At 59.5% G+C, this 22,142-nt stretch overlaps 7 protein-coding genes across 7 annotated transcripts; 3 read left to right on the top strand and 4 right to left on the bottom strand.

Annotated features, from left to right (window-relative positions):
* Window positions 1–1,123: 1,123 nt before the first annotated feature.
* On the bottom strand, window positions 1,124–2,295 carry PLICBS_007812 (uncharacterized protein; the record flags this gene model as incomplete). Its single annotated transcript, XM_018321286.2, has 2 exons — window positions 1,124–2,016; window positions 2,175–2,295. The coding sequence occupies 2 exons, from the start codon at window positions 2,293–2,295 to the stop codon at window positions 1,124–1,126; spliced, it is 1,014 nt and encodes a 337-aa protein (XP_018181183.2).
* Window positions 2,296–3,914: 1,619 nt separating this feature from the next.
* PLICBS_007811 (uncharacterized protein) lies at window positions 3,915–4,817 on the top strand (the record flags this gene model as incomplete). The annotated part of the gene is made up of 1 exon (XM_018321284.2): window positions 3,915–4,817. One exon carries the CDS (start codon window positions 3,915–3,917, stop codon window positions 4,815–4,817), a length of 903 nt encoding a protein of 300 aa, XP_018181181.2.
* Window positions 4,818–6,165: 1,348 nt separating this feature from the next.
* On the top strand, window positions 6,166–7,834 carry PLICBS_007810 (uncharacterized protein; the record flags this gene model as incomplete). The annotated part of the gene is made up of 3 exons (XM_018321283.2): window positions 6,166–6,484; window positions 6,576–7,067; window positions 7,140–7,834. The coding sequence occupies 3 exons, from the start codon at window positions 6,166–6,168 to the stop codon at window positions 7,832–7,834; spliced, it is 1,506 nt and encodes a 501-aa protein (XP_018181180.2).
* Window positions 7,835–8,404: 570 nt separating this feature from the next.
* PLICBS_007809 (uncharacterized protein) lies at window positions 8,405–11,142 on the bottom strand (the record flags this gene model as incomplete). Its single annotated transcript, XM_018321282.2, has 2 exons — window positions 8,405–10,048; window positions 10,108–11,142. The coding sequence occupies 2 exons, from the start codon at window positions 11,140–11,142 to the stop codon at window positions 8,405–8,407; spliced, it is 2,679 nt and encodes an 892-aa protein (XP_018181179.2).
* Window positions 11,143–12,491: 1,349 nt separating this feature from the next.
* PLICBS_007808 (beta-galactosidase (Lactase)) lies at window positions 12,492–15,624 on the bottom strand (the record flags this gene model as incomplete). Its single annotated transcript, XM_018321281.2, has 2 exons — window positions 12,492–13,591; window positions 13,644–15,624. 2 exons carry the CDS (start codon window positions 15,622–15,624, stop codon window positions 12,492–12,494), a joined length of 3,081 nt encoding a protein of 1,026 aa, XP_018181178.2.
* Window positions 15,625–17,503: 1,879 nt separating this feature from the next.
* On the bottom strand, window positions 17,504–18,792 carry PLICBS_007807 (uncharacterized protein; the record flags this gene model as incomplete). The annotated part of the gene is made up of 3 exons (XM_018321280.2): window positions 17,504–18,052; window positions 18,114–18,269; window positions 18,442–18,792. 3 exons carry the CDS (start codon window positions 18,790–18,792, stop codon window positions 17,504–17,506), a joined length of 1,056 nt encoding a protein of 351 aa, XP_018181177.2.
* Window positions 18,793–20,538: 1,746 nt separating this feature from the next.
* PLICBS_007806 (uncharacterized protein) lies at window positions 20,539–21,684 on the top strand (the record flags this gene model as incomplete). The annotated part of the gene is made up of 1 exon (XM_018321279.2): window positions 20,539–21,684. One exon carries the CDS (start codon window positions 20,539–20,541, stop codon window positions 21,682–21,684), a length of 1,146 nt encoding a protein of 381 aa, XP_018181176.2.
* Between the last annotated feature and the right edge of the window lie 458 nt (window positions 21,685–22,142).

Raw genomic sequence — 22,142 nt, 5'->3', positions numbered from 1 at the left:
GTTCCCCGTTGGCCGTCGCTCGCGATTTGGTGAGGCCTTGAGCGATTGCGGCCCAAGCGGCGGCGGTGGTCGCAGACGAAGCGCTGGGCGGCTCTCTCACCGCGCGGTGTAACGCATCGCAGGCGGTGCTGCGAGCAGGATCCAGGATTTCAATCGCATGATCGAGCTTGCTTGCCCCGGAATTTGCGACGGCAGAGAGGGACCCGTCACCCGCAAACTGCACTGGGGAGCAGGCAGACGGACAGGGGTGTCGGTGTTTCGAGCTGCGCCTCCACGCCCTGGCGGCTCCATGTGCAGTTGCAGTGCAAGGGGGGGCGCAGTGCGTCGGGAACAGCCGTGCGTCGGCATCGGCATCGGCATCGTGCCGGGCCTGTCGTGGCGTTTGTCTTTGAGTTGCCACGGGATGGAGGTACGAGGGGGTATGCGAAGATGTTTCGAGATTGGATGCTCGCCGCCGAATGCCAAGCTGTGCTGAAGGTTTTCTGGTGTCCGCTGGTGCTGCCCAGGCTTCGTGCCGGCCCTGGAGTGGAAGGACCTGGAAGTGGGCTGGACCTGAAAGTGGGCTGCACTTTTACTTGATGCGCCCCAGTCTCCGCTGACATGGATCAACGATGCCAGGATCACCCGCCATTAGATGGGACGATTCTCATTAACGCAGCGAGAGGTCGAATCATGAACTGCGTTCAACGCCGCTGACAAACGTCTCGCTTGCATCTTCGATATAGCAGCATTGCTTCTACATCGGCACCTGCAGCGCTGCACAACAGCCCATGCGTTTACAATGTACTGGAGTGCGTCCAACCCGAGGCCAGCTCAAAGCGTTTACTGTCTTCACAGTTACCCAGCTTCACAATGCGTCCTCGCTCAATAACCCGCTCCGAGATGTGTCTTTCCTTTGCAAATACCGCCACGGCGGCAGTTGGGGTGTTGTCGACGTGCAAGTGGTGCTCTCTGAGACCGCCGGCAAGCCCCGAGCCAGCTTGGGCGGGTTAGAGCATGAGGGCCTATCGCAGAAATCATTTTCGCTGCTAATTGCGTCGATTCATGAAAAGGAAGAAAGAAGCCTCTGTATAGTACAGGTGTGAGATGCCTCTAGTTGTCGAAAGCATAGCGCTGCGAGCGGTCACATCTTGCCCTTGGGAGACGCCTTGACTGCCTGGCCTCTTCCGGCCGTGTTTCTCGCCACGTCCACGACCATCGCGACGTGATGACAAGTGGCGATCAAATCTCCCTTGTCATCGAATACCACCTGCTCTGCATCGTACCGCCCGTTTATAATGGCCTTTGTCGCGATGCGCAGCCGCAGCCACTCCACGCCCTCCGGAGGCAACCGCTTCCGCACGTCGAGGCCCATGGACACGGTCGGAAACCAGAACCCCTTGTTCCGCGGAAACGAGTCTGCGGGAAACGGTCCATCGCCGCGAGGCTGGCGGTAGTTCTCGACGATGAGCGGCGCCGCCGCATCCGCGACGTAGCCCAGCGACGTGGCGACGAAGCGGCTGTCGGCCTCGTTCGCGAGCCGGATCCAGAGGTCCATCGTGGCCGGGAGAGGCTGGCCCACGCGCGGCACGTAGTACTCGAGGTTGTGCAGCATGGGCAGCTGGCGCATGAGGAACATCTCCATGCGCGCCCAATGGGGGTCCTGGCCGAGCCGCACCTTGGAGAAGTCGATGGGCGGCGGAGGCGCGGGCTGGACCGCCCACCCGGTCTGGAACGACACGCCGGCCTCGTCGTCCATGTTGCGGTTGGTCACGTACGCCACGACTTGGCCGCGGTTCCGGCTGTTGGGCGCCACCCACGGCTGGGAGGGGAGCAGGTCGGCTTGGTGCAGCGTGATGTGCAGGACGGACATTGCGCGGCCCGTCTTGACCTCGTCGACCTTGAGGACGGCGCGCCCGTTGGACGTCCGCGATAGGAACTGCCAGTGGACGGCGATGGTGTCGGGCTGGCCCCGCGGCGTCATGTGCGCCTTGGCGACTTGGAGGAAGATGGAGGCGACATAGCCGCCGTTGGGGACTGCTCGTCGATGCAGTCAGCCTGAGTCAGTCTTGGAGTCGTCCAAGGGTCCGTCTCGCCGCGGATGTGCACATCATTTGTGCGGTGCACAGAAGATTGGGGGTCTATCTGATTGCCTACGCGCGCTGGGGTCAAGGCGGGCAAGGGATGGCTCATACCTGCACGCACGCAAAAGGCGGGATCCAGGTTCGCCTCATAGGTGGTGTCGTCCAACCGCCTCACCGTGGACGCACCCTGCAGCGACGCCGGGATGCCGAGCTCGGCGAGCGTCGGGCCCATGACGGTGGTGACGGGACGTGGGGGTGATGCAGCCGGTGGTGTTCCTGGCCGCGTGCCTGACGAGCTTCGAAATCTCTCCGTGATGGCGTCGTCGTCACCTCAATATCGCCCGGGGCGGCATTTGTATGTATGCGTGGGGGAGCTATGCAGCATGTCGATAGTGTCAACTCTGTCAACATGCTCTTTTGCACGAGATCGGCACGTTGGTTCGAGGTCCAGCTACCATGGCTAGTGTCGCGCGTCGTGGGCCGAGGTAAACCTTCAGCGTCGATAATTACCCCGCGGTCTCCAACATTGACTTTGTAGTGTTGTCAAGTGCTTGGCACCTACCCTCGTAGGCTAATACTGGGACCTGTCATGAGGCTACAGAAATCCTCGAGATACATCACAATATTGATCTCGACTGCAGTCTCGTGAGATGTGACATAAGAGCGGTCGGCAAACGTTGATTACCTTTGCGCGTGGACAACGTAAAGCTACCTGCGGTCTACTTGCGTCGTCTCTTGATCAGGCTGCCCGCCGAACCCCAATGTTCGCACTTGTCGCTCCAGCCATACTAGGGATTTGGCTTGATCCATCTAACCACAACAGCAACTTCGTTCATCTCGGATCCTGCGGCGTAGACTTACAGAATCTGCGGGCTCGTGGCCATGGCATCCGGGAACTTTTGCTCGCTCGCTGAACTCTGCCATAGGGGCGGTGGTTCGGATGACGATTCGTAGCACAGCCCACACCAAGACTTTGACGCATCAAATCCATCACGAACGGAGGGAAGCCGGTATTTCAAGGAGGTCGCCAGCATCTCCTCGAAATGGGGTATAACCACCGGCTTTACGACGTAGGGCTTGCCAATGGTACGCCGCCGCAGCGTCTCACCCAGTGGGCCTCCATCCAGGAACCGCATGGAGGATGACCACCAGCCGATCCTTTGGGATCCTAAATCTCACCTTTCCACGTAAGGCCCGCCAATGTGAGCGCCAGGCCATGTGGGCTCCCTGCCCGCGTGCCGCTTCCTCCCTCCGAGATGCGGTGGTGATGATTGAACCCTGTCTCGATGATCTGAGGTCGTAGTGGCCGGGCTCAGGGTTGGCTCGAGTCGACTGGGACATGGGACGATACCCGAACCACCGACTCGGACGAGTTACAGCATGGCTAAGAGAAGACAATCCGATACGATATTGATGGCAGGGGTCGTTCGGCAAGCTCCCCATCTGGCCATATCCACCACCTATTCGTGTAACGGGCCTTGCCGAGCAGTCCCTCACCCCAGGCATTATTCGCGTCGTGCCATTGTCATCCGTGAGACCGGCTGCTACGCCACCACACAAAACTACCTCCCCGTGAAATGTCGGCGACGTTGGCTCAGGCCAAGAGTCAAAACTATGCCCCAATCCTCCAACGCATCGACTGGGTTCTTTGTGGATACAAAGAGAACATTCGCCCTCCGCTCTAAACAATGACTCCCCTGACCGTGGAAGCCATGTTTGTTTCCTACATCTGGGAACTATTCTGCCTGTCCCCCATCTCGTCACTCGGCGGCCACGGCCCATTCGTTGCACTCACGGTTTCTCCAGAAAAAGCCGTCGTCGAGGCTAAACGCAAGGAAGAGACACACGCCGATGGCCATGCTCGGGCACAGCATGAAGCAGCTGATCGGGGTCGACGAGGTCGTGGCCGCCCCGGGTTTCGAAATCATATCAACTCTTGCGTACTCCCATGGGATGCCTCGTAACCCGGCGGTGCCCGACGAGGAAGTCGACGAGGCGCCGCAGTGCTACCTCCTCCAGCACGCCATCGACCGCCTGCTACTGGCCGCCAAGGAGCTCAAGTGGACGAGTGTGGTGTCCTTGCTCAGCAGTCCCAAGGCGCACCAGGTCCTCCTCCGCGAGATCGAGAGCCATCTGCGCTGGGAGCACGTCGACCCCACCGCGCCAGATCGGCTCTTCATCGTGCGCGTGTCGTTCAAGGTCGACGGCCAACTGACCCTGATGTCTGGTCAGCGTCCGATCGTCCCCGCCATTCCCATGTACCCGACTACGTTACCGCTGCCCAACAAGAAGATGTCCAAGCAAGTCCCCATAGTGCCAGTCTACGTCGACCACGGCTTCATGGTGCCGTCGCTTCTGACGCGCCACAAGACGACATACCGACAACCATACTCGGAGGCTCGGGCCCGTGTGGGGTTGCACCCCACGACACCCTTTACTCAGGGCGAGGTGCTGCTTATTAATACCGAGGGCGAGGTCATGGATGGGGGCTTCACGACGGTGTACTTTTGGCGGCAGGATGATTGTGGCGTATGGGGTTGGAGGACGCCGCGCGAGGAGAGCGGCGCCAAGCTCGGGGTGTCAAGGAGATGGGCGCTGGAGCGTGCCGGCGTGACGGAGGGTCTGATTGTGGTCAAGGACGTTGTCGATGGGGAGAGGGTCTGGTTGAGCTCGGCAGCCGGAGGATTTGTGCGGGGTAAGATCACGTTTGAGAGACACATGGAAGACTCGTCTACTTCGGATGCGGGCGTATAAGACAAGTCACGGGAAGACCTTATGCGTAAGTACGGTGTAGGGCATGCAGCGAAATGTGTTTCTTCTATGTCACAGGCGAGGAATCTCATGGAGTGGCTCTTCTGGTTTACTTCCAGCTTTCTTATTTAATAATTCTAAACTTAAGCCTATATTGGTCCTTCCAGCGCATTCGACCAACAGCATGTGCAGCAAGCGTCTCGTCTGTTGGTGGGATGTTATCGAAAGCCTGTGCTAATGCGAAACAACCACACTGAATCCGGGGCACGATCTAAGACTCAGGAGTCGGGACCTTTTCTCCTGCATTCGATGCCAAGACTTCTACGACGCCAACATGGACTGATCGGCAGCGCTAGAACGACGGTATTTTCCGTATATCCCGTAGGATACTTTTCAGTGTGAACGCCGACATATTCGGTACCAGGCTGGCGGTCAGCGCTCGTGCTCGCACTTGTGGAACATGGGCGCTGCAAGCAAGCGACCATAACCTATTCGGCTACATGCCCTGCACCAGGGTAGTGAATTTCTGCCGTTGGGTGGTATCTACAGCTTTATCTGCGGCTCCAAGCACGTAAGAGCACCTTCATTCACTCAGTAATCCCTCCCGCGATGCGTGAGATTCACAACACCATGAGAACATGGTGTAGCCACGAACCAGCCGCATTTGGCGCGCAATATCCAACAGTCAAAACGTCGTGGCAGCTGAAGCCACAAACGCGGGGACCAGGTCCCGAAGAAGGCAAATCCGATCCGTCTGTGCAGCCCTCCCCCTGCTCGCGATTTCGATGTGTCGGACTGTGAACCAACACGCCCCCCATATCGGCGCAGGGTGCACTCTCGGTCCCGTGCGTCACAACGTACCCGGAGAAGAGCATTGGTAGACAAGTCATAGTGACCTGCAGCTCATGTCTTGCGCCAATAGAAGTAGGGTCGGCAGCTCACTGATTGGAGACCTGGATGTGCTTGCCGCGTGTTCAGGTGTGGTTCAGTCTCCTGGATGGGGGCGATCTGGACTCATACGGGAGGTGACGGCCAAATTTCCGCGAGCGAGAGCGCGAGCGCGAGCATCGGTGCTGCAAAATGACCGCTACGCGTCATACACTGCGGCCGTTCAACCCGTCGAGCAAGCATGCCCAAGGGTAAGACAGTCAATGAGATGGATGGCACCCAGCCCAGTATATATAGCCTGCCAGGTTCACATGGCCTATCAGTGGCACAAGTTATATAATCGACGAGGCACGAGCCGTCGCCCTATCTGTGCGACAGCTATCCACTCTGCCCAGCGATTCATATTACCAGCAGAGGGAGTTGACCACACGACGTTCCACAACGCTTCAGCGTACACGCAACCATGGCCACCAGCGGCCCCCCTGAAGCCAAGACGGCGGAGGCTGCGCCTCTCCCCGATGAGAAGAGCCAGACCGATCACCATGAAGGCGAGGAGCAGGGCATCGATCTGGGCACCGGGCGCCCAAGTTATACCAAAGAAGAGGTGCAGCGAGTAATCTACAAGCTCGACAGGCACCTCTTGCCCCTGCTCTTTGTCCTCTACTCCTTGTCCGTGCTTGACCGCAGCAACCTGGGCAATGCTCGAATCGCAGGGATGGAGCAGGACATTGACATCTCCGGGAGGCGATACGACTGGCTAGGCACAGCCTTTTACATTGCCTGTGAGTGGCCACCTGGATTTTGCGGCAGTCTTATGTACACCTTGTTTGATACTCGTGCGTGTAAAGCCAACATCTAACATGCACCGTCCAGATGTCCTCTCCCAGTGGCTATGCGTTGGCTGGCAGGTCATCCCCCCGCACATATGGGTAGCCTTCTGCGTCTTCTCCTGGGGCTTAGTGTCAACGCTGCAGGCCGTATGCACGTCATGGGCCGGGCTCATGATCTCTAGGGTATTCCTAGGAATCATGGAGTCCTGCTACGGGCCAGGCGTCACACTCTACCTGTCATACTTTTACCCTCGCGAAGTGGTTGGGCTCCGCATCGGCATCTTCTTGTCCGGAGCTGCAGCAGCAAGCACGTACGGCGGCGTGCTGGCGTACGGGATTTCGCAAGCGCGTGGGAGCATCGCCCCGTGGCGGATCCTCTTCATCGTCGAGGGAGTGCCGACTTGCCTCCTCGCCTTTGTGGCCTTCTTCTTCATCCCCGACGGGCCCAGCACGGCCAAGTTCCTGACGCCTCGGGAGAGAGAGATTGCCATCGACTTGTCCTTGCAACAGCCAGGTGATAGATCCGGCATCACAGGTGAGCAACATGAAGTCCATAAGATGCGGGTTGTGACGGGCCACGGGCAACGAACTTGACTGACCCGAGCAGGCTTGCAAAAGAAACAGGCACTGCAGGCAATTCTGGACTACCGCAGCTACTTGCCCGCCATCATGTACTTTGGCTCCAACGTCGCCTTCTCCTCGCTACCCCTATTCATCCCCACCATCATCTCGCAAATGGGCGCCTTCACGACAGTCCAGTCGCAGGGCCTCTCCGCGCCGCCCTACATCGCCTGCCTCATCACCATCATCGCCTGCGCCCTCATCTCCGACCGCCTCAAGATCCGCGGGCCCTTCATCATCGGCGCCGCCGTCAGCGCAGCAGTCGGCTACGCCGTCCTCGCGACCACATCGAGCGTCGCCCCGCGCTACTTCGGCCTCTTCCTCGCCACGCAAATGTTTGTGTGCATCGCCATCATCCTCGCCTGGGTGAGCAACACGCACGCCACGGACTCGCGGCGCGCCGTGGCCCTGGCCATCCTCGCTACGGGCGGGCAGTGTGGGCCCATGGTCGGCACCAACATCTTTCCCGTCAAGGACAAGCCGTTCTACCGCAGGGGCATGTGGGTGTCTTGCGCGTGCTCGCTCATCGTGGCCGTGGCGGCGGCGCTCCAGATGATGGTCCTTTGGCAAAGCAATAGGAAGCTGGAGCGCGAGAGGGCGGCGAGGGCTGCCGCGGGCGGGAACACGAATGACCAGGCCGACAACCCGTACAGCGATGAAAACTTTCGCTATGTTCTTTGAAGAACAAGTTCTATACCTGACCAAGTATCTATCCGACACTATTACTTTATCATGTAGCTATGATAATGGATGAATTTGGAGCTGCTTGTTCTGAATAACAACCATAGAGTGCTCTTGCGTTCCGGAGCTGCCTGCCTATTGAAGTCCACGGATACATGGCGGAACAAAGGGCCTTAACCAGTACAGATGGCAGGATACGTGTTTAAGGAGCTGAGCTCCTTGAATTCCTGCCTGTCACTGCTTCTATAATTTCTATTCTGCCCAAGCCCGGAACCGACAGCCAATCTGGATTCGGACTCTCAACACCCAACTCCTAAAGAAGACTCGCCCACACAGGTCCCTAGGTAATGATACACACAGCTGTGCGAATGCCGGCCCAAACAGGACCTGCGTCACAACCCACCCATTGAATGCACACAGCGTATGCTCCGGATAAGAAATACCCCCAAGTCCCAACACAAAGGCTATCCAGTAATACAGTTTGTGGTTGCCGTTATCTTGACGATGGCTGCGGGTCGATGCGTATTTTTCTCAGTCGAGACCACACTGAACCGTCATGACCACAGCAGTCTACAGCCGCGCAAACACCTTGCCAAAAATCTCCCGCGCCTTGAGCAGATTCACGAGGCACATCCGCTCATTGTCCAAGTGCGCCGCATCGCTGGCCCTACCGCAAGGGAGATGCGCCGCCGGGGCTCCAAACTCTTTCTCGAGGAATCGGATGGCCGGGATCGAGCCTCCCTCGCGGATGAACAGCGGGCCTTTTGGTCTGGAGGCCCCCTTGCCAACCGTGCCCGACACTGGCGCCGCAGGCGCCGGGGCGCTCGACGAATCGAAGCGGTTCGGCCAGGCCTCGATGATGGCCTGACCCAGCGTGCGGAAAATGGCGTTGGTCGGATCGCCCAGCCAGGGCTCGGCCTTGTTGTCGATGTTGATGCTCAGGCTGTTCTGCGACTTGAGGTGTGAGAACTCGCGGCGCAGGAACCACTTAAGCGCGCTCGTAACCTGGTCGACCTCCTGGCCGGGAACGAGTCGCAGGCTGATGTGCGAGCTGGCGTGACTGCTCACTAAGCTGCCGTCGGGGCCGGATACTTTATACCGATGAATGGTGAGGTTGGGTTCTCGCCATCGGGCCATGAGCGACCGCTTGAGCTTTTCCTCGGATACGGCTTCTCCTTTGTGCTCCCTCATGATGGACGCAATGTCGTCGTATCTAGCTTCCTCCTCTGGCGTCATCGCTGGAATGCCATCGTAGAATCCGGGAATTTGGATGCGGTTGCCGGCACCCTTGAGCTTGGACAAGATGCCTGTCAGGTCGGACAAGGGCTCGTCCATCATGTACGAGCCGTCCACGCCAGAGTGAATATCGGGGCGCGGTGCGTCCACGCAGACCGTGGCGTGCAGCACACCACGAAGGCCATATGTCAAGCATGGGACTTCATCGTCCAGCCAGTAACTGTTGGCCAGCAGAATATAGTCGACGTGTCGGATGAGGCTCTTGTGTCGTTTGACCGCCTCCTCGAAGCCCCGAGAGCCGAACTCCTCCTCGCCCTCGATGAGGAAGATGACATCATTCTCTAGCTTCTGGGCCTGCATGAGGTCCGTGACGGCGTAGAGAGCCGCAATAATTGGCCCCTTGTTGTCGCTGACGCCGCGGCCATAGAGGAACCCATTAGTGCCCTTGACAGTGAATGGATCGCTGGCCCATTTGCCCTTCTTTCCATCGGCGGCGACGACGTCGTAATGTCCATAGAACAGAATGCGCTTTCGTGTTTCCGCTGCTTCCTTTTTGCCAGAAAACTTGGCGTACACGACCGGGTTGTGAGCCTTTTCGGTGCTCAGCAGCTCCACATGTCCGCCCAGCCGCTTGAAGAGGGAACCCAAGAACGTGGCCCCCTTGCGGCAGTCCTCGGCGAACTCTGGCCGCGAAGAGACGGTCTTGTAAGACACAAAATCCGACAGGGTGGAGACGAGCAGGTCGTCGCTCTCCTCGGCGGTCGCGGGCTTCGAGCAGGCCTTGTCCTTGACGGACCATATGGTGATGTCGTTGTCGTTGGCGCCAGTGATGTAATATTTGTTGTCATTATAGGTTGTCGTGGCCGAGGCAAGAATCTTGCCCTGGTGAGCCTTCCAAGTGCTCAGACACTGGTACTTTTGGCTGACATCTCCAGCCGACGCGTGCTTATAGGCACCGTAATGAGCCGTGCTATATTTCTGTTTCATTTGTTAGCTTTGAGCTGCCCTGTTAGAAGCCAGCGTAATAGAACGCTTACGCTCGACCATCCGTCGGTGGAGCCAGTCCACAAGTATCCCCAGCCCATCTGCAATGACATGACATTGCCTTCGTGAGCTTTGATAACGCGGAGCCGCTGAGTCGTATCCAGATCCCACAGCTCGACGATGCCATCCAGCTTGCCGGCATACAGGAACGAGCCATCCAGGGCGAGGGAGAGGACGGACTCAGCATCGTCCGTGCCGAGGGTCATGAGTTCGTCGATGCCTCCATGCTCGCCGTCCTCGTCGTGCCTTCGGTCCTTAGATGAAGAGCCCAACCGCCATAGCTTGATGGTTCCGTCTCCACCACCGGATATCAGCACGTCGTCGTCGGCGTCAACCTCGACCGTGGGGCCCTTGGCCATGAGCATGCAGTAGACGTAGCCGTAGTGTGCAAAGGGCCGGACCGAGCCCGCGTCAATCTCCAAGACGGCCTGCGCCTTTGGAATCAGTCCCCACCGGTCTTCATTACGTCTCGGTGTGCTGGTGCCGCCAATGGCCTTGGAGTCGAAGAACCTGTGGCTTCTCCGATCCGGATGACTCTGCGAGCTGGGCGAGACCCGGGCGGCCGCATCGTTCAAAGTGACCCATTGTATGGTGGTGTTTTGGGCACCGATGTATAGCGTCTCGTGTTGGGGGCTGTAGGCGCTGCAAAAGATGTCGCCAACATCGTGGGTTCCGTAGATCTCGTATAACCGCCGCAGCGTTCGAGGGCACCAGACGTTGATGATGGGGTCGCCGGCACTGGAGAAGAGGAGGGATCCGTCGGGGGAGAGGGAGAGGGAGAGAATGCTGCGCTTGTGTGCCTGAACGGTGCTGACTTGATGAAAGGTCGAGAGGGACCAGGCAACAATCTCGCCGTCCTGGGTGCCGGCGAAGATGGTATCGTGTTGGGGGCTGACAGCGAGCGCGAGGATGGTGCTGTTGTGCCGCAGGCTGTGGACGAGCTCAGGCGGGTTCTCGGGGCAGTCGGGGGCTTCGAGACTGGTGGCGACGGAGGAGGAGAGGTCTGGTTGCACCGTGGCGGTTGGCATCGTGGAGGACGGGACGGTGTCTGTGGAATGCGAGATGGGCTCGCTCGTCAGCTCAGGGCCGGGAACGCGAGCATGGCACGCAGCGATGCGAAGGCTGCTGCTTATGCTTGTGCTGGTCGGCAAGGACGAGATCGGGACGCGACGAGACAAAGATGCTTGCGCAAGAATATATCTGAATCAATTGTGGAAGACGGGGGGATTGCGTGCTGCCTCGAGATCGCGGTTGTGGCGGAAGAGTCAGAGCAATGAAGCAATTCAAGACACAAAAGCAAAGATGCGATGGCGTCAGGCCAAGCTCCACTGCGACTTCGGCGCGTGTTGGGCCACCGCCTGGAACCTTGGAACTCCAGGCCCACCTGCGCTACCTACCCTCCAGCTGCCCCGTGCCGTGGGGCCGGGCGCGATCAAGGCTGGAAGCCAGCGCAGGGTCCCGCCCGCCCTGTCCCCGCTGGCGGCGATTTTAGTGCCGGGGTGCCGCTGCAGCTTCCCGTCCGCCGGCACCAGAGCCGCCGCTGCAGCAACCTGGAAGTTGGAAACCTCCCGTCCAGGCTGCCCTGTGGACGGCCACGCTGATGATGCCAGGTAGCCTCAGAAGGTAGCGCCTGCCTCGAGGCAGCGAACGGCACGCAATGGAATGCACCTGCCAGGGCATTAATGTCACCTGACATCATCTCCCTGCCCGCTGCTCGCTGCTCGCTGCACCGCGCCCTCCCTGGCAGAGCTCGGCACGAGAAAAGACACGAAAGCGAAAACCAGAAGAAGCGAAATTACACTCACCTGTCGCCATTGAGACCCTGCTCGTGCTCAGCGCCTCGATCCTCGCACACGCCCGACACGAGCCCGCGTCGACGACTCGCCGCAGGTCCGGTGTCTCATCGTCGAGTTTCGCAGCCCACCGGCGGAAGCCCGCTTGCTCGAGGAGGCGCGACTGGTACATCAACATGGTAACGACCTGGCATCAACGGCGAGCTCCATGGTGAGCTTTTTAAAGTGCACCTAAGCTGTGTCTGCTGGATGGAGCCTGATACTTATACTCTGTTCAGGTCGGCTGAGCGCCCACAGATTTGCGCCATGATCCCATGATCCCTGCTGCAGGCCAGCCAACGAGCGCAGCATTAACACCGTCCCCTGTGACTCAGGTCAAACATGTGCGCCCGGGCCTGACCGCTTGTCTGTGCCGTCAAGCTGCCACTCTTGGCTGCGTTTCGCCGCCTATCTCAACTGTCCTGGCTCAGCAAAAAGCAAGCAAGACATGACAACCACCACCGTATCATATTCCGATCGCGCACCACTTGCAGAACGCATACCTGGTTGCTCTGACTGTGAAAGCCTCCTACGATTCGCGAGCATCAATCCAGCAGAATCTCCACGTCAAACTCCTTGTCCGCCCGGAGCTGGTACTGCGGCAACGTCCAGGGACCGCAGGATCCGGTTCCCAGTCCGTGGTGCGCCCAGTCCAGCCGAACGAGCACGTCATCCCGTCTTCTTTCGTGCAACTCGGACGGGTGCGTACACTCATCTACGTCCGCGGTCGAATACCGCGTCGCCGAGAAGCTCGCGCCCGCCAGCGCCCCAAAGTTGGCTCTCAGGATGCGTCGCTTCTCGGCCCCGGTGAACTCGACCCATCGCACGTCGGTCCTGTTGCCCGCGTCCTGCGGAAACTCGTAATCAAGCCAGAGATCGTCCACATCCGCCTGCCAGTTGCCAAAGAGCTGCGCGTGCTTCTTGTCGCGGTATGACTCGCCGGGGCCCCGGCCCCACCACCGGACCTTTTCGACGCCGTCGAGGCCGACTGTCAGTCCAATGCGCGCAAACGTGTCAGGGAGGCCCAGGCCGCCAGGTTTTCCTTGTATGCGGATGGACAGAGAGTCGCCACGGAAGCTGTAAGTCCAGACGTTGTCGACTCCCCAGGCCACTGCTGGTGGCGCGATGCGCTCAACCACCTCGACCCTGACCCCGTCGTCGGCCACATGCCACTGAATCCGCCGGACTTGACTCGTTGTCTGGTGCAGCCGCCGCTCTTTCCACTGCCTTCCATGTCCGCCTCGATCGTTGTCTGTCAGGGCGCGGTAAAAGCCTAGCCCGACTGGCTGTGTGAGCAGCTCTACGCCAGGCTGCTCCGCCCGGCGAAAGCTCGCCAGCATACCCGTGACGATGTCGATGCCCCAGATCGAGCCTCCCGAAGCCGAGGTTATAGTAAGGAGTCCGTCGGTGATCTGCTCAATGGTAGGCTTCGGCATCGGTGGCTCGAGTGAGCGAATGGCCGCAACGGAGAGCGGCTTCGACACCCGGATCTCCCCGGTCGCAACCAAGTGCCCAGCCGCAGCCCATCTCGCCGACTCCCTGAGGCGGAACTGCACTTGGATGTATGCCTCTCTGTCCACCTCACGCAGCATGCCCTCGTGGAACCCATCGAGCGTCACTGTTCCGTGGGTATGGGGTCGGATGCCTAGGTCATCGGTCAGCTTAGCCTCGCCCTGCCAATTGCAGCGGCGGCTCACCATTCGGAATCGTCACGTTTCCATCCGACGACACCTCTTTGTCGTCGATGACTATGCTCCAAGTCCCGGAAAGGTGGTCGAGGCCGAGAAAGTCGTACCGATTCACCACCGACAGCTCGTGGTGGTGCAGCGACACCGTCTGGACCGGTTCAATCGCCTTGGCGTACTCGGCCAGGTTGGACGTCAGTGTGTGCTCCGACCAGAGCAGCCCGTCCATGACAAAGTTGCCGTCGTTGGGCTCGTCGCCAAAGTCCCCGCCGTAGCCCATGTACTCGATCCCGTCCTTGGTCTTGGTCCGCAGGCCGTGATTCGCCCACTCCCAGACGAAGCCGCCCATCAGGCGTGGGTGCTTGTAGAAGGCGTCGACGTACTCCTTGGCCGCGCCCGACGAGTTGCCCATGGCGTGCAGGAACTCGCACACGACGAGCGGCTTCTTCCAGTCGCGCTCTTTGGCAAAGTCCTCGATGCTGCGCACCTCGGGGTACATCCAGCTGAAGATGTCGACTGTTCGCGCCGCTCCGTCGCCCTCGTAGTGCACCAGGCGCGTGTCGTCGAGCGCCTTGATGCAGTCATACATGGCCTGGTGGTTGCGCCCGTAAAAGGCCTCGTTGCCCAGGGACCACAGGATGACGCAGGCGTGGTTCTTGTCGCGGGCGACCATCTGCCGTGCCCTGTCGACGTACTGGTCCTTCCAAGCCGGATTGTCCGACGTGTACGATGCCGCGTCGCCACCTACAGCCGCGAAACCATGGCACTCCAAGTCGGCCTCGTCCATGATCCATAAACCCAACTCATCGGCGACATCGTAGAGCCGCGGATCGTTGATCTGGTGGCATGTGCGTATGGCATTGATGCCACAGTTCTTCATGATGATGAGATCGCGCCGCATAAAGTCGTACGGCACTGCGCGTCCATGATCCGGGTGGTGCTCGTGGCGGTTCACGCCGCGCAGCTTGACAGGGTTGCCGTTGACGCAGAACACGCCGTCGACAAGAGCCGTCTTGCGGAAGCCAACGCGCTGGACCAGACTGTACCCTTTGCCGTCTGGAAAGTTTAGCACGAGCGTGTACAGGTTCGGCGTCTCGGCCGTCCACTTGTCCGGTTTCTCAACGGGCAGCTCGATGAGTGCCGTCTTGTCGACCTTCTTGGTCGTCTTGACCACTTCACGGTGCTTCCTGTCCAGCAGCTTCACCTCGACGGAGCACGGCTCGCTCATCTCAAGCTTAACCCTCAGCGTTGCATCCTCATACTTGTCATCAAGGTCCGGCACGACGTGAAAATCCACGGGGTGCACCTTGGGAAACGCATGGAGGTACACGTCGCGAAAGATGCCGCTCAGCCACCACTGGTCCTGGTCCTCGAGGTAGCTCCCGTCGCAGCGCTGGTACACCTCGACGGCGAGAACGTTTCGCTGCCCGTGCCCCGTGCGGACCAGGTGCGTCACGTCGAACTCGCTCGGGCTGCGCGCGCCCTGCGAGTACCCCACGTCCTTGCCGTTGAGCCACACCGAAAACGCAGAGTCGACGCCCTCGAAGCGCAGCCGCAGCTGGTGGTCCTCGGCGGCGAAGGCGTCGCTCACGGAAAACTCCCGGAGGTAGCGCCCGCACTCGTTGTCTTGGTACGACACGTGCGGGGGGTCGACGGGCCACGGGTACAGGTAGTTTGTGTAGTGAGGCCCTTTGCCGTGGCCCTGCAGCTGCCACATCCCCGGCACCTGGATGTCCGTAAAGGTTGTTGGCCGCTCTTCCGCGACGAAATCATCCTGGTAGAAGCTCCGGGGCCCTTCGAACGGTGACTTGGAGAGGTGGAACTTCCATGTTCCGGAGAGGCACTTGGCCCTGGCGCGGGTGACGTCCAAGGTGAGCGCGTCGGCTTCGCTGGGGTAGAGGAAGAAGTAGCTGCGCGGCGGGAGGGTCTTGCGGTGGATGACGTCGATGTTGTTCCAGTCCGGGAGGCTGGCGAGCGGGGAGTTGTCAGGCATGGCGGAGTTGCTTTTGGGGCCAAAATTACGGGTTTCAATTCAAACAAACGTGAAGCCAGGAGGCAGGATCAGGAGGGTTTTTGTACTTGAGACTCTGGTGGTGCATCAACGGCAAACGCGCATGGGTTATGGGCTGGCCGTCGCTCCGTGTGCACCACACACGCTCGTGGTCCCCGTCTAAGAGGAGCGTGATCGTTTACAGCCGGGCCCGATGGCAGCCGACGGGGAGGTGGGGGAGAGCGGCGATATCAGTTCTGTTACGATGGAACGGGAGAGACGATTGATGGCCTGGGCGTGACGAAGAGACCAAGCATTGGAGGGGTCGCATTGCATCCAACGAATGATGTAGGTGAGGGGTCGGCTGAAGCTTGGGGGAGAGCTCGGCATCGCGCCCGGTGACTTGAAACTAAAAACCCAAAGTTACACTCCACAGCCACCTGACTGGCGTCACCCATCACACGTCGTCGCGTCGCCATTGCGTTTGCTGGAAAGGCAGGTCTGTGGGACACGCAGTGGTAGCCTTTACGGGCGTGGGTGACTTGCGTGTAAGTATACCGATGAATGTCCTGGTTGGGTTGAGATCCCTCTGAGCGGCCTAGGCACCATGAATCAATGCCATTCCTGAGCGTGGACCGCGTGTAAGAGAGGAGAGATTGAGACTTGTCATTGACGATGCGTAGAACATCCACGTGCACGGCTCGCAGTGGGCGGGAATGCAACCTGCGTCTCACCAGTCCCTGCACCACAAGCAGCCATCCATCACCAACGCACATCGCAATCATCCCATTTCAACGGCTGACAGGACCGCCAACTAAGAACGCCCGGTCGGACTTCTGTTAGATGTATAATGGCATTGCCCAAGCCACTCAAGTATCAATCGCACATAGACCCTCATGGGCCAGATGACAGCCCTCCCCAACCATTAGAGCTCAGCATCCCGCCGTGCATCCGTTCGCCACGACACCCCTTGCACCCACCGCCGGTCGAGCAGCCGCTCAGAATCCAGATCGAGGGGCCTTTATTCTCGATACAGAAGCTGCTCCCAGGAGTCACATGGAGCCCCGACGCCATCTTCCCAGCGTTTCCTCAACCCGGCGGGCCGTTGCTCGCGACGCTGACCTACCGTGCGTTATATGGCCGGGACCCTCACCCTGGGGTACCGCAGGACATGGTCGTTCGAGATGAGTACCTAGGTTGGATCACGAACCCAGAGCCGCTTAAGTGAGCCTCTCATCCTCTGAGCCGGTTCATTGACTGCTTGACTGACTTTCGGCACTTGTTTGTTGGCTGGTGGTAGCGAGATCGATTACTACGGCGTCACGTTTGACCACCTCGTTGCGCCCGGCGATGCCGACCCCGAGGTGCTGCAAATCAATATCATTGAGATGGAGCACGACGGCGGAGAGTATGCCAGGTCGTCTTTGCCGTTTGATGTGAACCCGGCGGATTACATGGGGAAGAGCGTGCTGGCGGTGCCGAGATGCTGCCAGAAGCGCAGGGGGACGCAAGATCGTGGAAGGGTCAATGATGCGGTGATGGAGAGAGATGCAGAAGCAACGAAGATGTAGTGGACGGCCGTCATGCTCTTCGCCCTAACGTGAACCATGACCGCTACTCGACCAAATGATCTAGTAATGATGTGCCATATCTCGTCAAGTAGTGCAAGTCAGACTCGAGACTGCGACTCCAGTATGCAAAATTTCGTATAGCCCGTACAATACGCAGATCTCTCTGGCCGATAATTAGTACATATGCATAACCAGTATCCTGTAACCATGAGGCATTCCCCGTAAAAAGTACCCAAACGCCGTGCTATCCAGTGCAGTTGTAGCAAGCCACCACCCCCCTATCACGAGCCACGCGGATAGTTCTCTCCACCTTATCCACCGTGCGCTCTCGGCCTCCACGTCGTCGGCAGATATTCAAGAACGCGGTAGCCCTTCTTGGTAGTCTGATACTCCAAGACCGTCTGGCCCAGGCCAAAGTACGCGACAACAGCCGCGCACACGACGGCGAAACCATACAAGGTAGTCTGGTACGGGTGCCTGCCGACCCATTCGGCGACAGGACGCACCCTCTGCCGCTCGATCAGGTCTTCGCCTCCGTGGAAGAACACGCCGGGGTGGCTTGCGTTTCGGTGCCCCACGGACAGCAGCATCAGGTCGGGGCTGGTGTCCGGCTTTTCGGCGTGGTAGCGCTCCCACATCTCCGTCTCGTACCACGCGCCCATGGTGACGTGGGAAGGGGCAGCGTAGGGGAGGGCGTCCGGTGTCTTGGGCTGCGGTGCGCCGGACTCTAAGGTGGTCAGGAGGACGAAGAATGGGTGTCCCGGCTCGCCGGCGATGATGTCGTTGCTCAGGACCCCTGGGCCGTAGTAGGCAACCCAGGCAGGGTAGAAGAGTAACGGCTCGAGGTTGGCATCGCAGTGCTAGCAGACTACATGTTAACGGTGTCGCGGCGCCGACGAGGGGGTGTTGGGTGGGCCTCACAATGTGCATGTCGATGTATATGCCGCCATAGTAGCGGACAAGGAAGTAGCTCAACGCATCGCTCCGTTGTTGGGCAGTCTTCAAGCCGTCGTAGATGCTCAGGAACGCGGGGTACTCTGACTTGATGAACGTTCGAGCTTCGTCACTGTGCCACAGCTGCAGCCAGACAAGATCATGTTAGTATATTGGACTTGGGTATTGCCATTGCGGTTCCCTCGGCACATCAAGCCGATCCAAAGCAAACACCCCAATCCTCCTCCAGACGGAGCGGCGCGTGTGTACGGATGGAAGAAACGGGGGGGTGTGGTGTGGACAAGAACGAACGGACCTTGTACTCCCACGTCGGGTGCAATGACTCGCACGTCCTGCGCGTAGCCTCGAGCTCCTGCGGAATGGTCCTGTTGGCGGGCGTCGTCTGCGTCGTCCCGTCGAGGTAGACCTGGTGTATGATGCGCGGTACGGGCCGCGGCCGGCTATCCGGCAACGACAGCGAGGCGTTGTGGGCATCCAGGACCTGCTCCTGCGTCATCACGGTGCCGGCGTGGGGGCCGAACAGCCGGCCGAACTCGAGCAGCCTGGGGAACACGACGGTGAAGTAGAAGACGCTGCCGACGAGGAGGGCGCCGATGGCCCACCGCCGCGCGCGAGGCGACGTCGCCGCCGCGGCAGCTGCAATCATGGCGGCGTCGAGAGAGAGTACAGATACGTGATGGCTTCACGAAAGGGGAACAGGACAGATGGGGGAGGGGACCGGAGGGGACGGGATGGAGACATGCAAGATTGAGTGAGTGTTGGTACCCGCAAGCGAGCGAGCGAACATGGCACACCAGATGCCACAGAACGAACTCAACCGACTGGGTCCAGCCATGTCCATCGACTCCATCCAGCCCAGTCCTTGTCCAGCCCTGTGGCTGTGGTCCTCCCTCCCCCTGCATGACCGCCGGCGCTGCAACTCTGCTCTTCATCTCTCTCCTTGGCCATCTCGTGGGGCCCTCATTCAAGCCAACAAAACTTACTTGACAAAGGGCAGTGTGCGTGCGGAAAGGTCTCGAACGCACGTGGGCCCCTGTCGAAGAATTGGACCCTTGGGAATGTCATCTTTCTAAGCTAGCGCCCGCCCGAACGACCGAACCAGGCCAAGACATTGGCCCTGACCAACACCCATTCTTGGCTTTTTTTTTCGACGGCGCCCAAGGGCGCTATTACCCATGAGCCCGTCATTGGCTGAACCAACCCGTCTGGGGGGAGAATTGCGCGATGTGCATTTCCGCGCCCTTAAACTTTAACAGGCCGAACCCGAACCCGAACCCTTCGGTGACTTCCCGCCATGGCTCCCCAGGGTGCGCCACAGGCTCGTACCCGGCGTGTGAGGCGCCTCGTGGCCAGGTTGAATACGAAACGGGATGTCCCTGGCACACGACCTCAAGCTCGAAGGAACTCTTGGAGGAGTGAAGCCTCAAGGCCGGACGGCCTCATGAAACTCGCTTGACGCGAACATCTCTGCGTTGAGTGAGACTTGGGTTTGCCGGAGATGAGAAGAGCTGCGTCGCAGATATCAGCAAATACTGCGTCTGATCTGTGACTGGAAAGTGACCGCTCAGGGGCCCTCCAGATGCCTTCCGAGAAGAAGATCAGACATGCCTTGCCAAAAGCTTCGACATGTAAGCATCAAGGTGTGATCGCCGCACTTGCAACAACTTAACGTTCAGGGGACACGCGTCCTGAAATACATGACGACCCAAAACTCCCGCCTTCTCTGATTCCACATCCTGCTTACACTACCTAGCTCCATCTTCGCTTCGTGGGGGGCCAAGCTCGACTCGTCCCCTGGAGCCTCACTGTGGTCTTCCCGTGCCAAGCGCGGGTCTCGCCGCCGCGGTCCAGATGACACTGATACGTAGCGTGCTGCCCGAGCCATGTCTGCATCCACATCGTGAGGGAGGCTCTTGCCGGTTCTCTGTTGGCGTGATTCCACAAAGGGGAGATACCGAGCCGCACACGGCCACCCGGCGAATCGGCGGCCCTCTGTCGTCGACGGAACCCCGTATCGCTACCAAGGTTGCTCACGCAGCTGAGGAAGAGGCGGGACTCGCGGGATGTAGTCGCCATGTCGAGCCAATCGCGTATGCTCCCCTGGTGGTTAGATGCTCTCCCGTGAAGGATACGATGTGGGAAGGAGCGGACAGCGTCACTTACACTGTCCAAAACGGGAACACCGTCTCTTACTGCCCGGGTTCCTGATCGTAATGTTGCCCACGTGGGAAGAATGAACGACCTGTGTCGTTCTTTCGGTTCCAGAGTGGTCGTGTGTTGCTGGAGCAGATGGCATGAGTCTGGTGCCCATCAGTAGCAAGATGGAGGTTGAGGCTGCCGCCTCGCCTTCGCCGGCGAGAACAACTCTTTTCGTGGCAACACACCCGTCACGATGCTGTTCCCGCGATGCCGTCCGGCGCCTGTGCGAGGGGTGCCGGCCTACCTGCTGGTCCTGATCTTCTTCACCGCCGCCGTCTATCCGTCCTTCTTCCTCTATCGGCACTACGATGACTACGTCTACAAGCCGGAGATCCGACCTCTGTCGACGCAGCAGGATGTCGAGCAAGTCTTTACGCCGACCGAGCAGGAGATGGCGTGCCTCCAGGGGAAGCCATTTCCGCCAGATGGCAGGCACAGATTCGGGCTGAGCTTGGCATCAAAGAGCGACCCAATCCCGTCCATTGTTCACTTCATCTTTCTGCAGAGGCTGCCGCTCGCCGAGGACGGGCAGGGAGACTTTGACTTTCTCAACTACCTGTCCGTACGCAGCGCGTTGATGTCCCTCAAGCCGAAGAAGATTATCCTCCACTACGCGTACACGTCGTCGGATCCGTCCCTGCTCGAGTCTCTCAAGGGCGACCCGTTGATCGAAAACAACCAATGGATCAAAAGGCTTAAGCCGCACCTCGAGTTTGACAAGATCACCTCGGCCCTAGACAACCACCTCGTGCACGCCGCGCACCTAGCCGACACTCTGCGCCTCGAGATCATCCTCTCGCAAGGCGGCATCTACCTCGACACCGACGTCTTCATCCTGCGGCCCTTCACCAAGCTCCTCGCCTCCCCGTCGCCGCACGACCTCGTGCTCGGCCACGAGGGCGGCAACCGATGGGGCCTCTGCAACGCCATCATCGCGGCGCGGCCCAACAGCACGTTTGTGCGGCGCTGGCTCGACACGTACAAGGGCGCGGACCTCAACCAGGAGTGGAACTACCACAGCGTGCTGCTGCCCAAGGAGATGTCGGGCAAGCACCCGGACGAGATATGCACACTGCCGCCCGACGCCTTTTTCTGGCCGACGTGGACCGACGACCACGTGCGGTGGATGCACGAGAAGATTGAGAGGACCGAGGCGCGGCACTGGGAGAATAAGATCTGGAGGACGGGAGGGAGCCTGTTTGACAATCAGCTGGCGTACCATGCGTGGAATCACGTCTCCAAGGATGGGTATCTGGAGAGGCTGACGCCGCAGGTGATGCGGGAAGAGGACACGCGGTTCAATCTGTTGATGCGGCGGTTCCTGGAGGCCGATCTGTAGCTGGCGAAGGGTGTTGGCTCCTGTAACCCCTATGTACGATATTCATGCGCATCATCTGTACGATACGCCAAGAGGAAGTTGGCTGGTGAGATGCCGCTGTCGCGGCCAATCCGATATAAGTGCCCAGAGAGGACTGCTTTGTTCGATCATTGGGCCCGGCACTTGTCAGCCGCATTTCATAAAGACGGAGACCAGAGCGACATCCTTTAGCAATCCAGACATCACACAAGCTCGTCACACCGTCCAAGAGGGAGAAGCATGGCCGCAACACACCAGGGGGCAGCAGCAGTGTACCTCGCGCCGCAGCGCCCTCCAGCCAACTCCTCACGACCGTACATCTTCCTCGCCGGCACGACGACGCAGGCCACCAGGACCCCAGGCGACGACGACTGGCGCCAGCGCCTCATCGCCACCACGCTACGCCGCCACCCCGTCACCGTGCTGAACCCGCACCGCGC

Source organism: Purpureocillium lilacinum (assembly GCF_023168085.1).
Source record: "Purpureocillium lilacinum CBS 284.36 DNA, scaffold_5, whole genome shotgun sequence".
Taxonomy (NCBI): domain Eukaryota; kingdom Fungi; phylum Ascomycota; class Sordariomycetes; order Hypocreales; family Ophiocordycipitaceae; genus Purpureocillium; species Purpureocillium lilacinum.
Note: the sequence above shows the minus strand (reverse complement) of the source record. Positions and strands in the feature narration are given on the sequence as shown.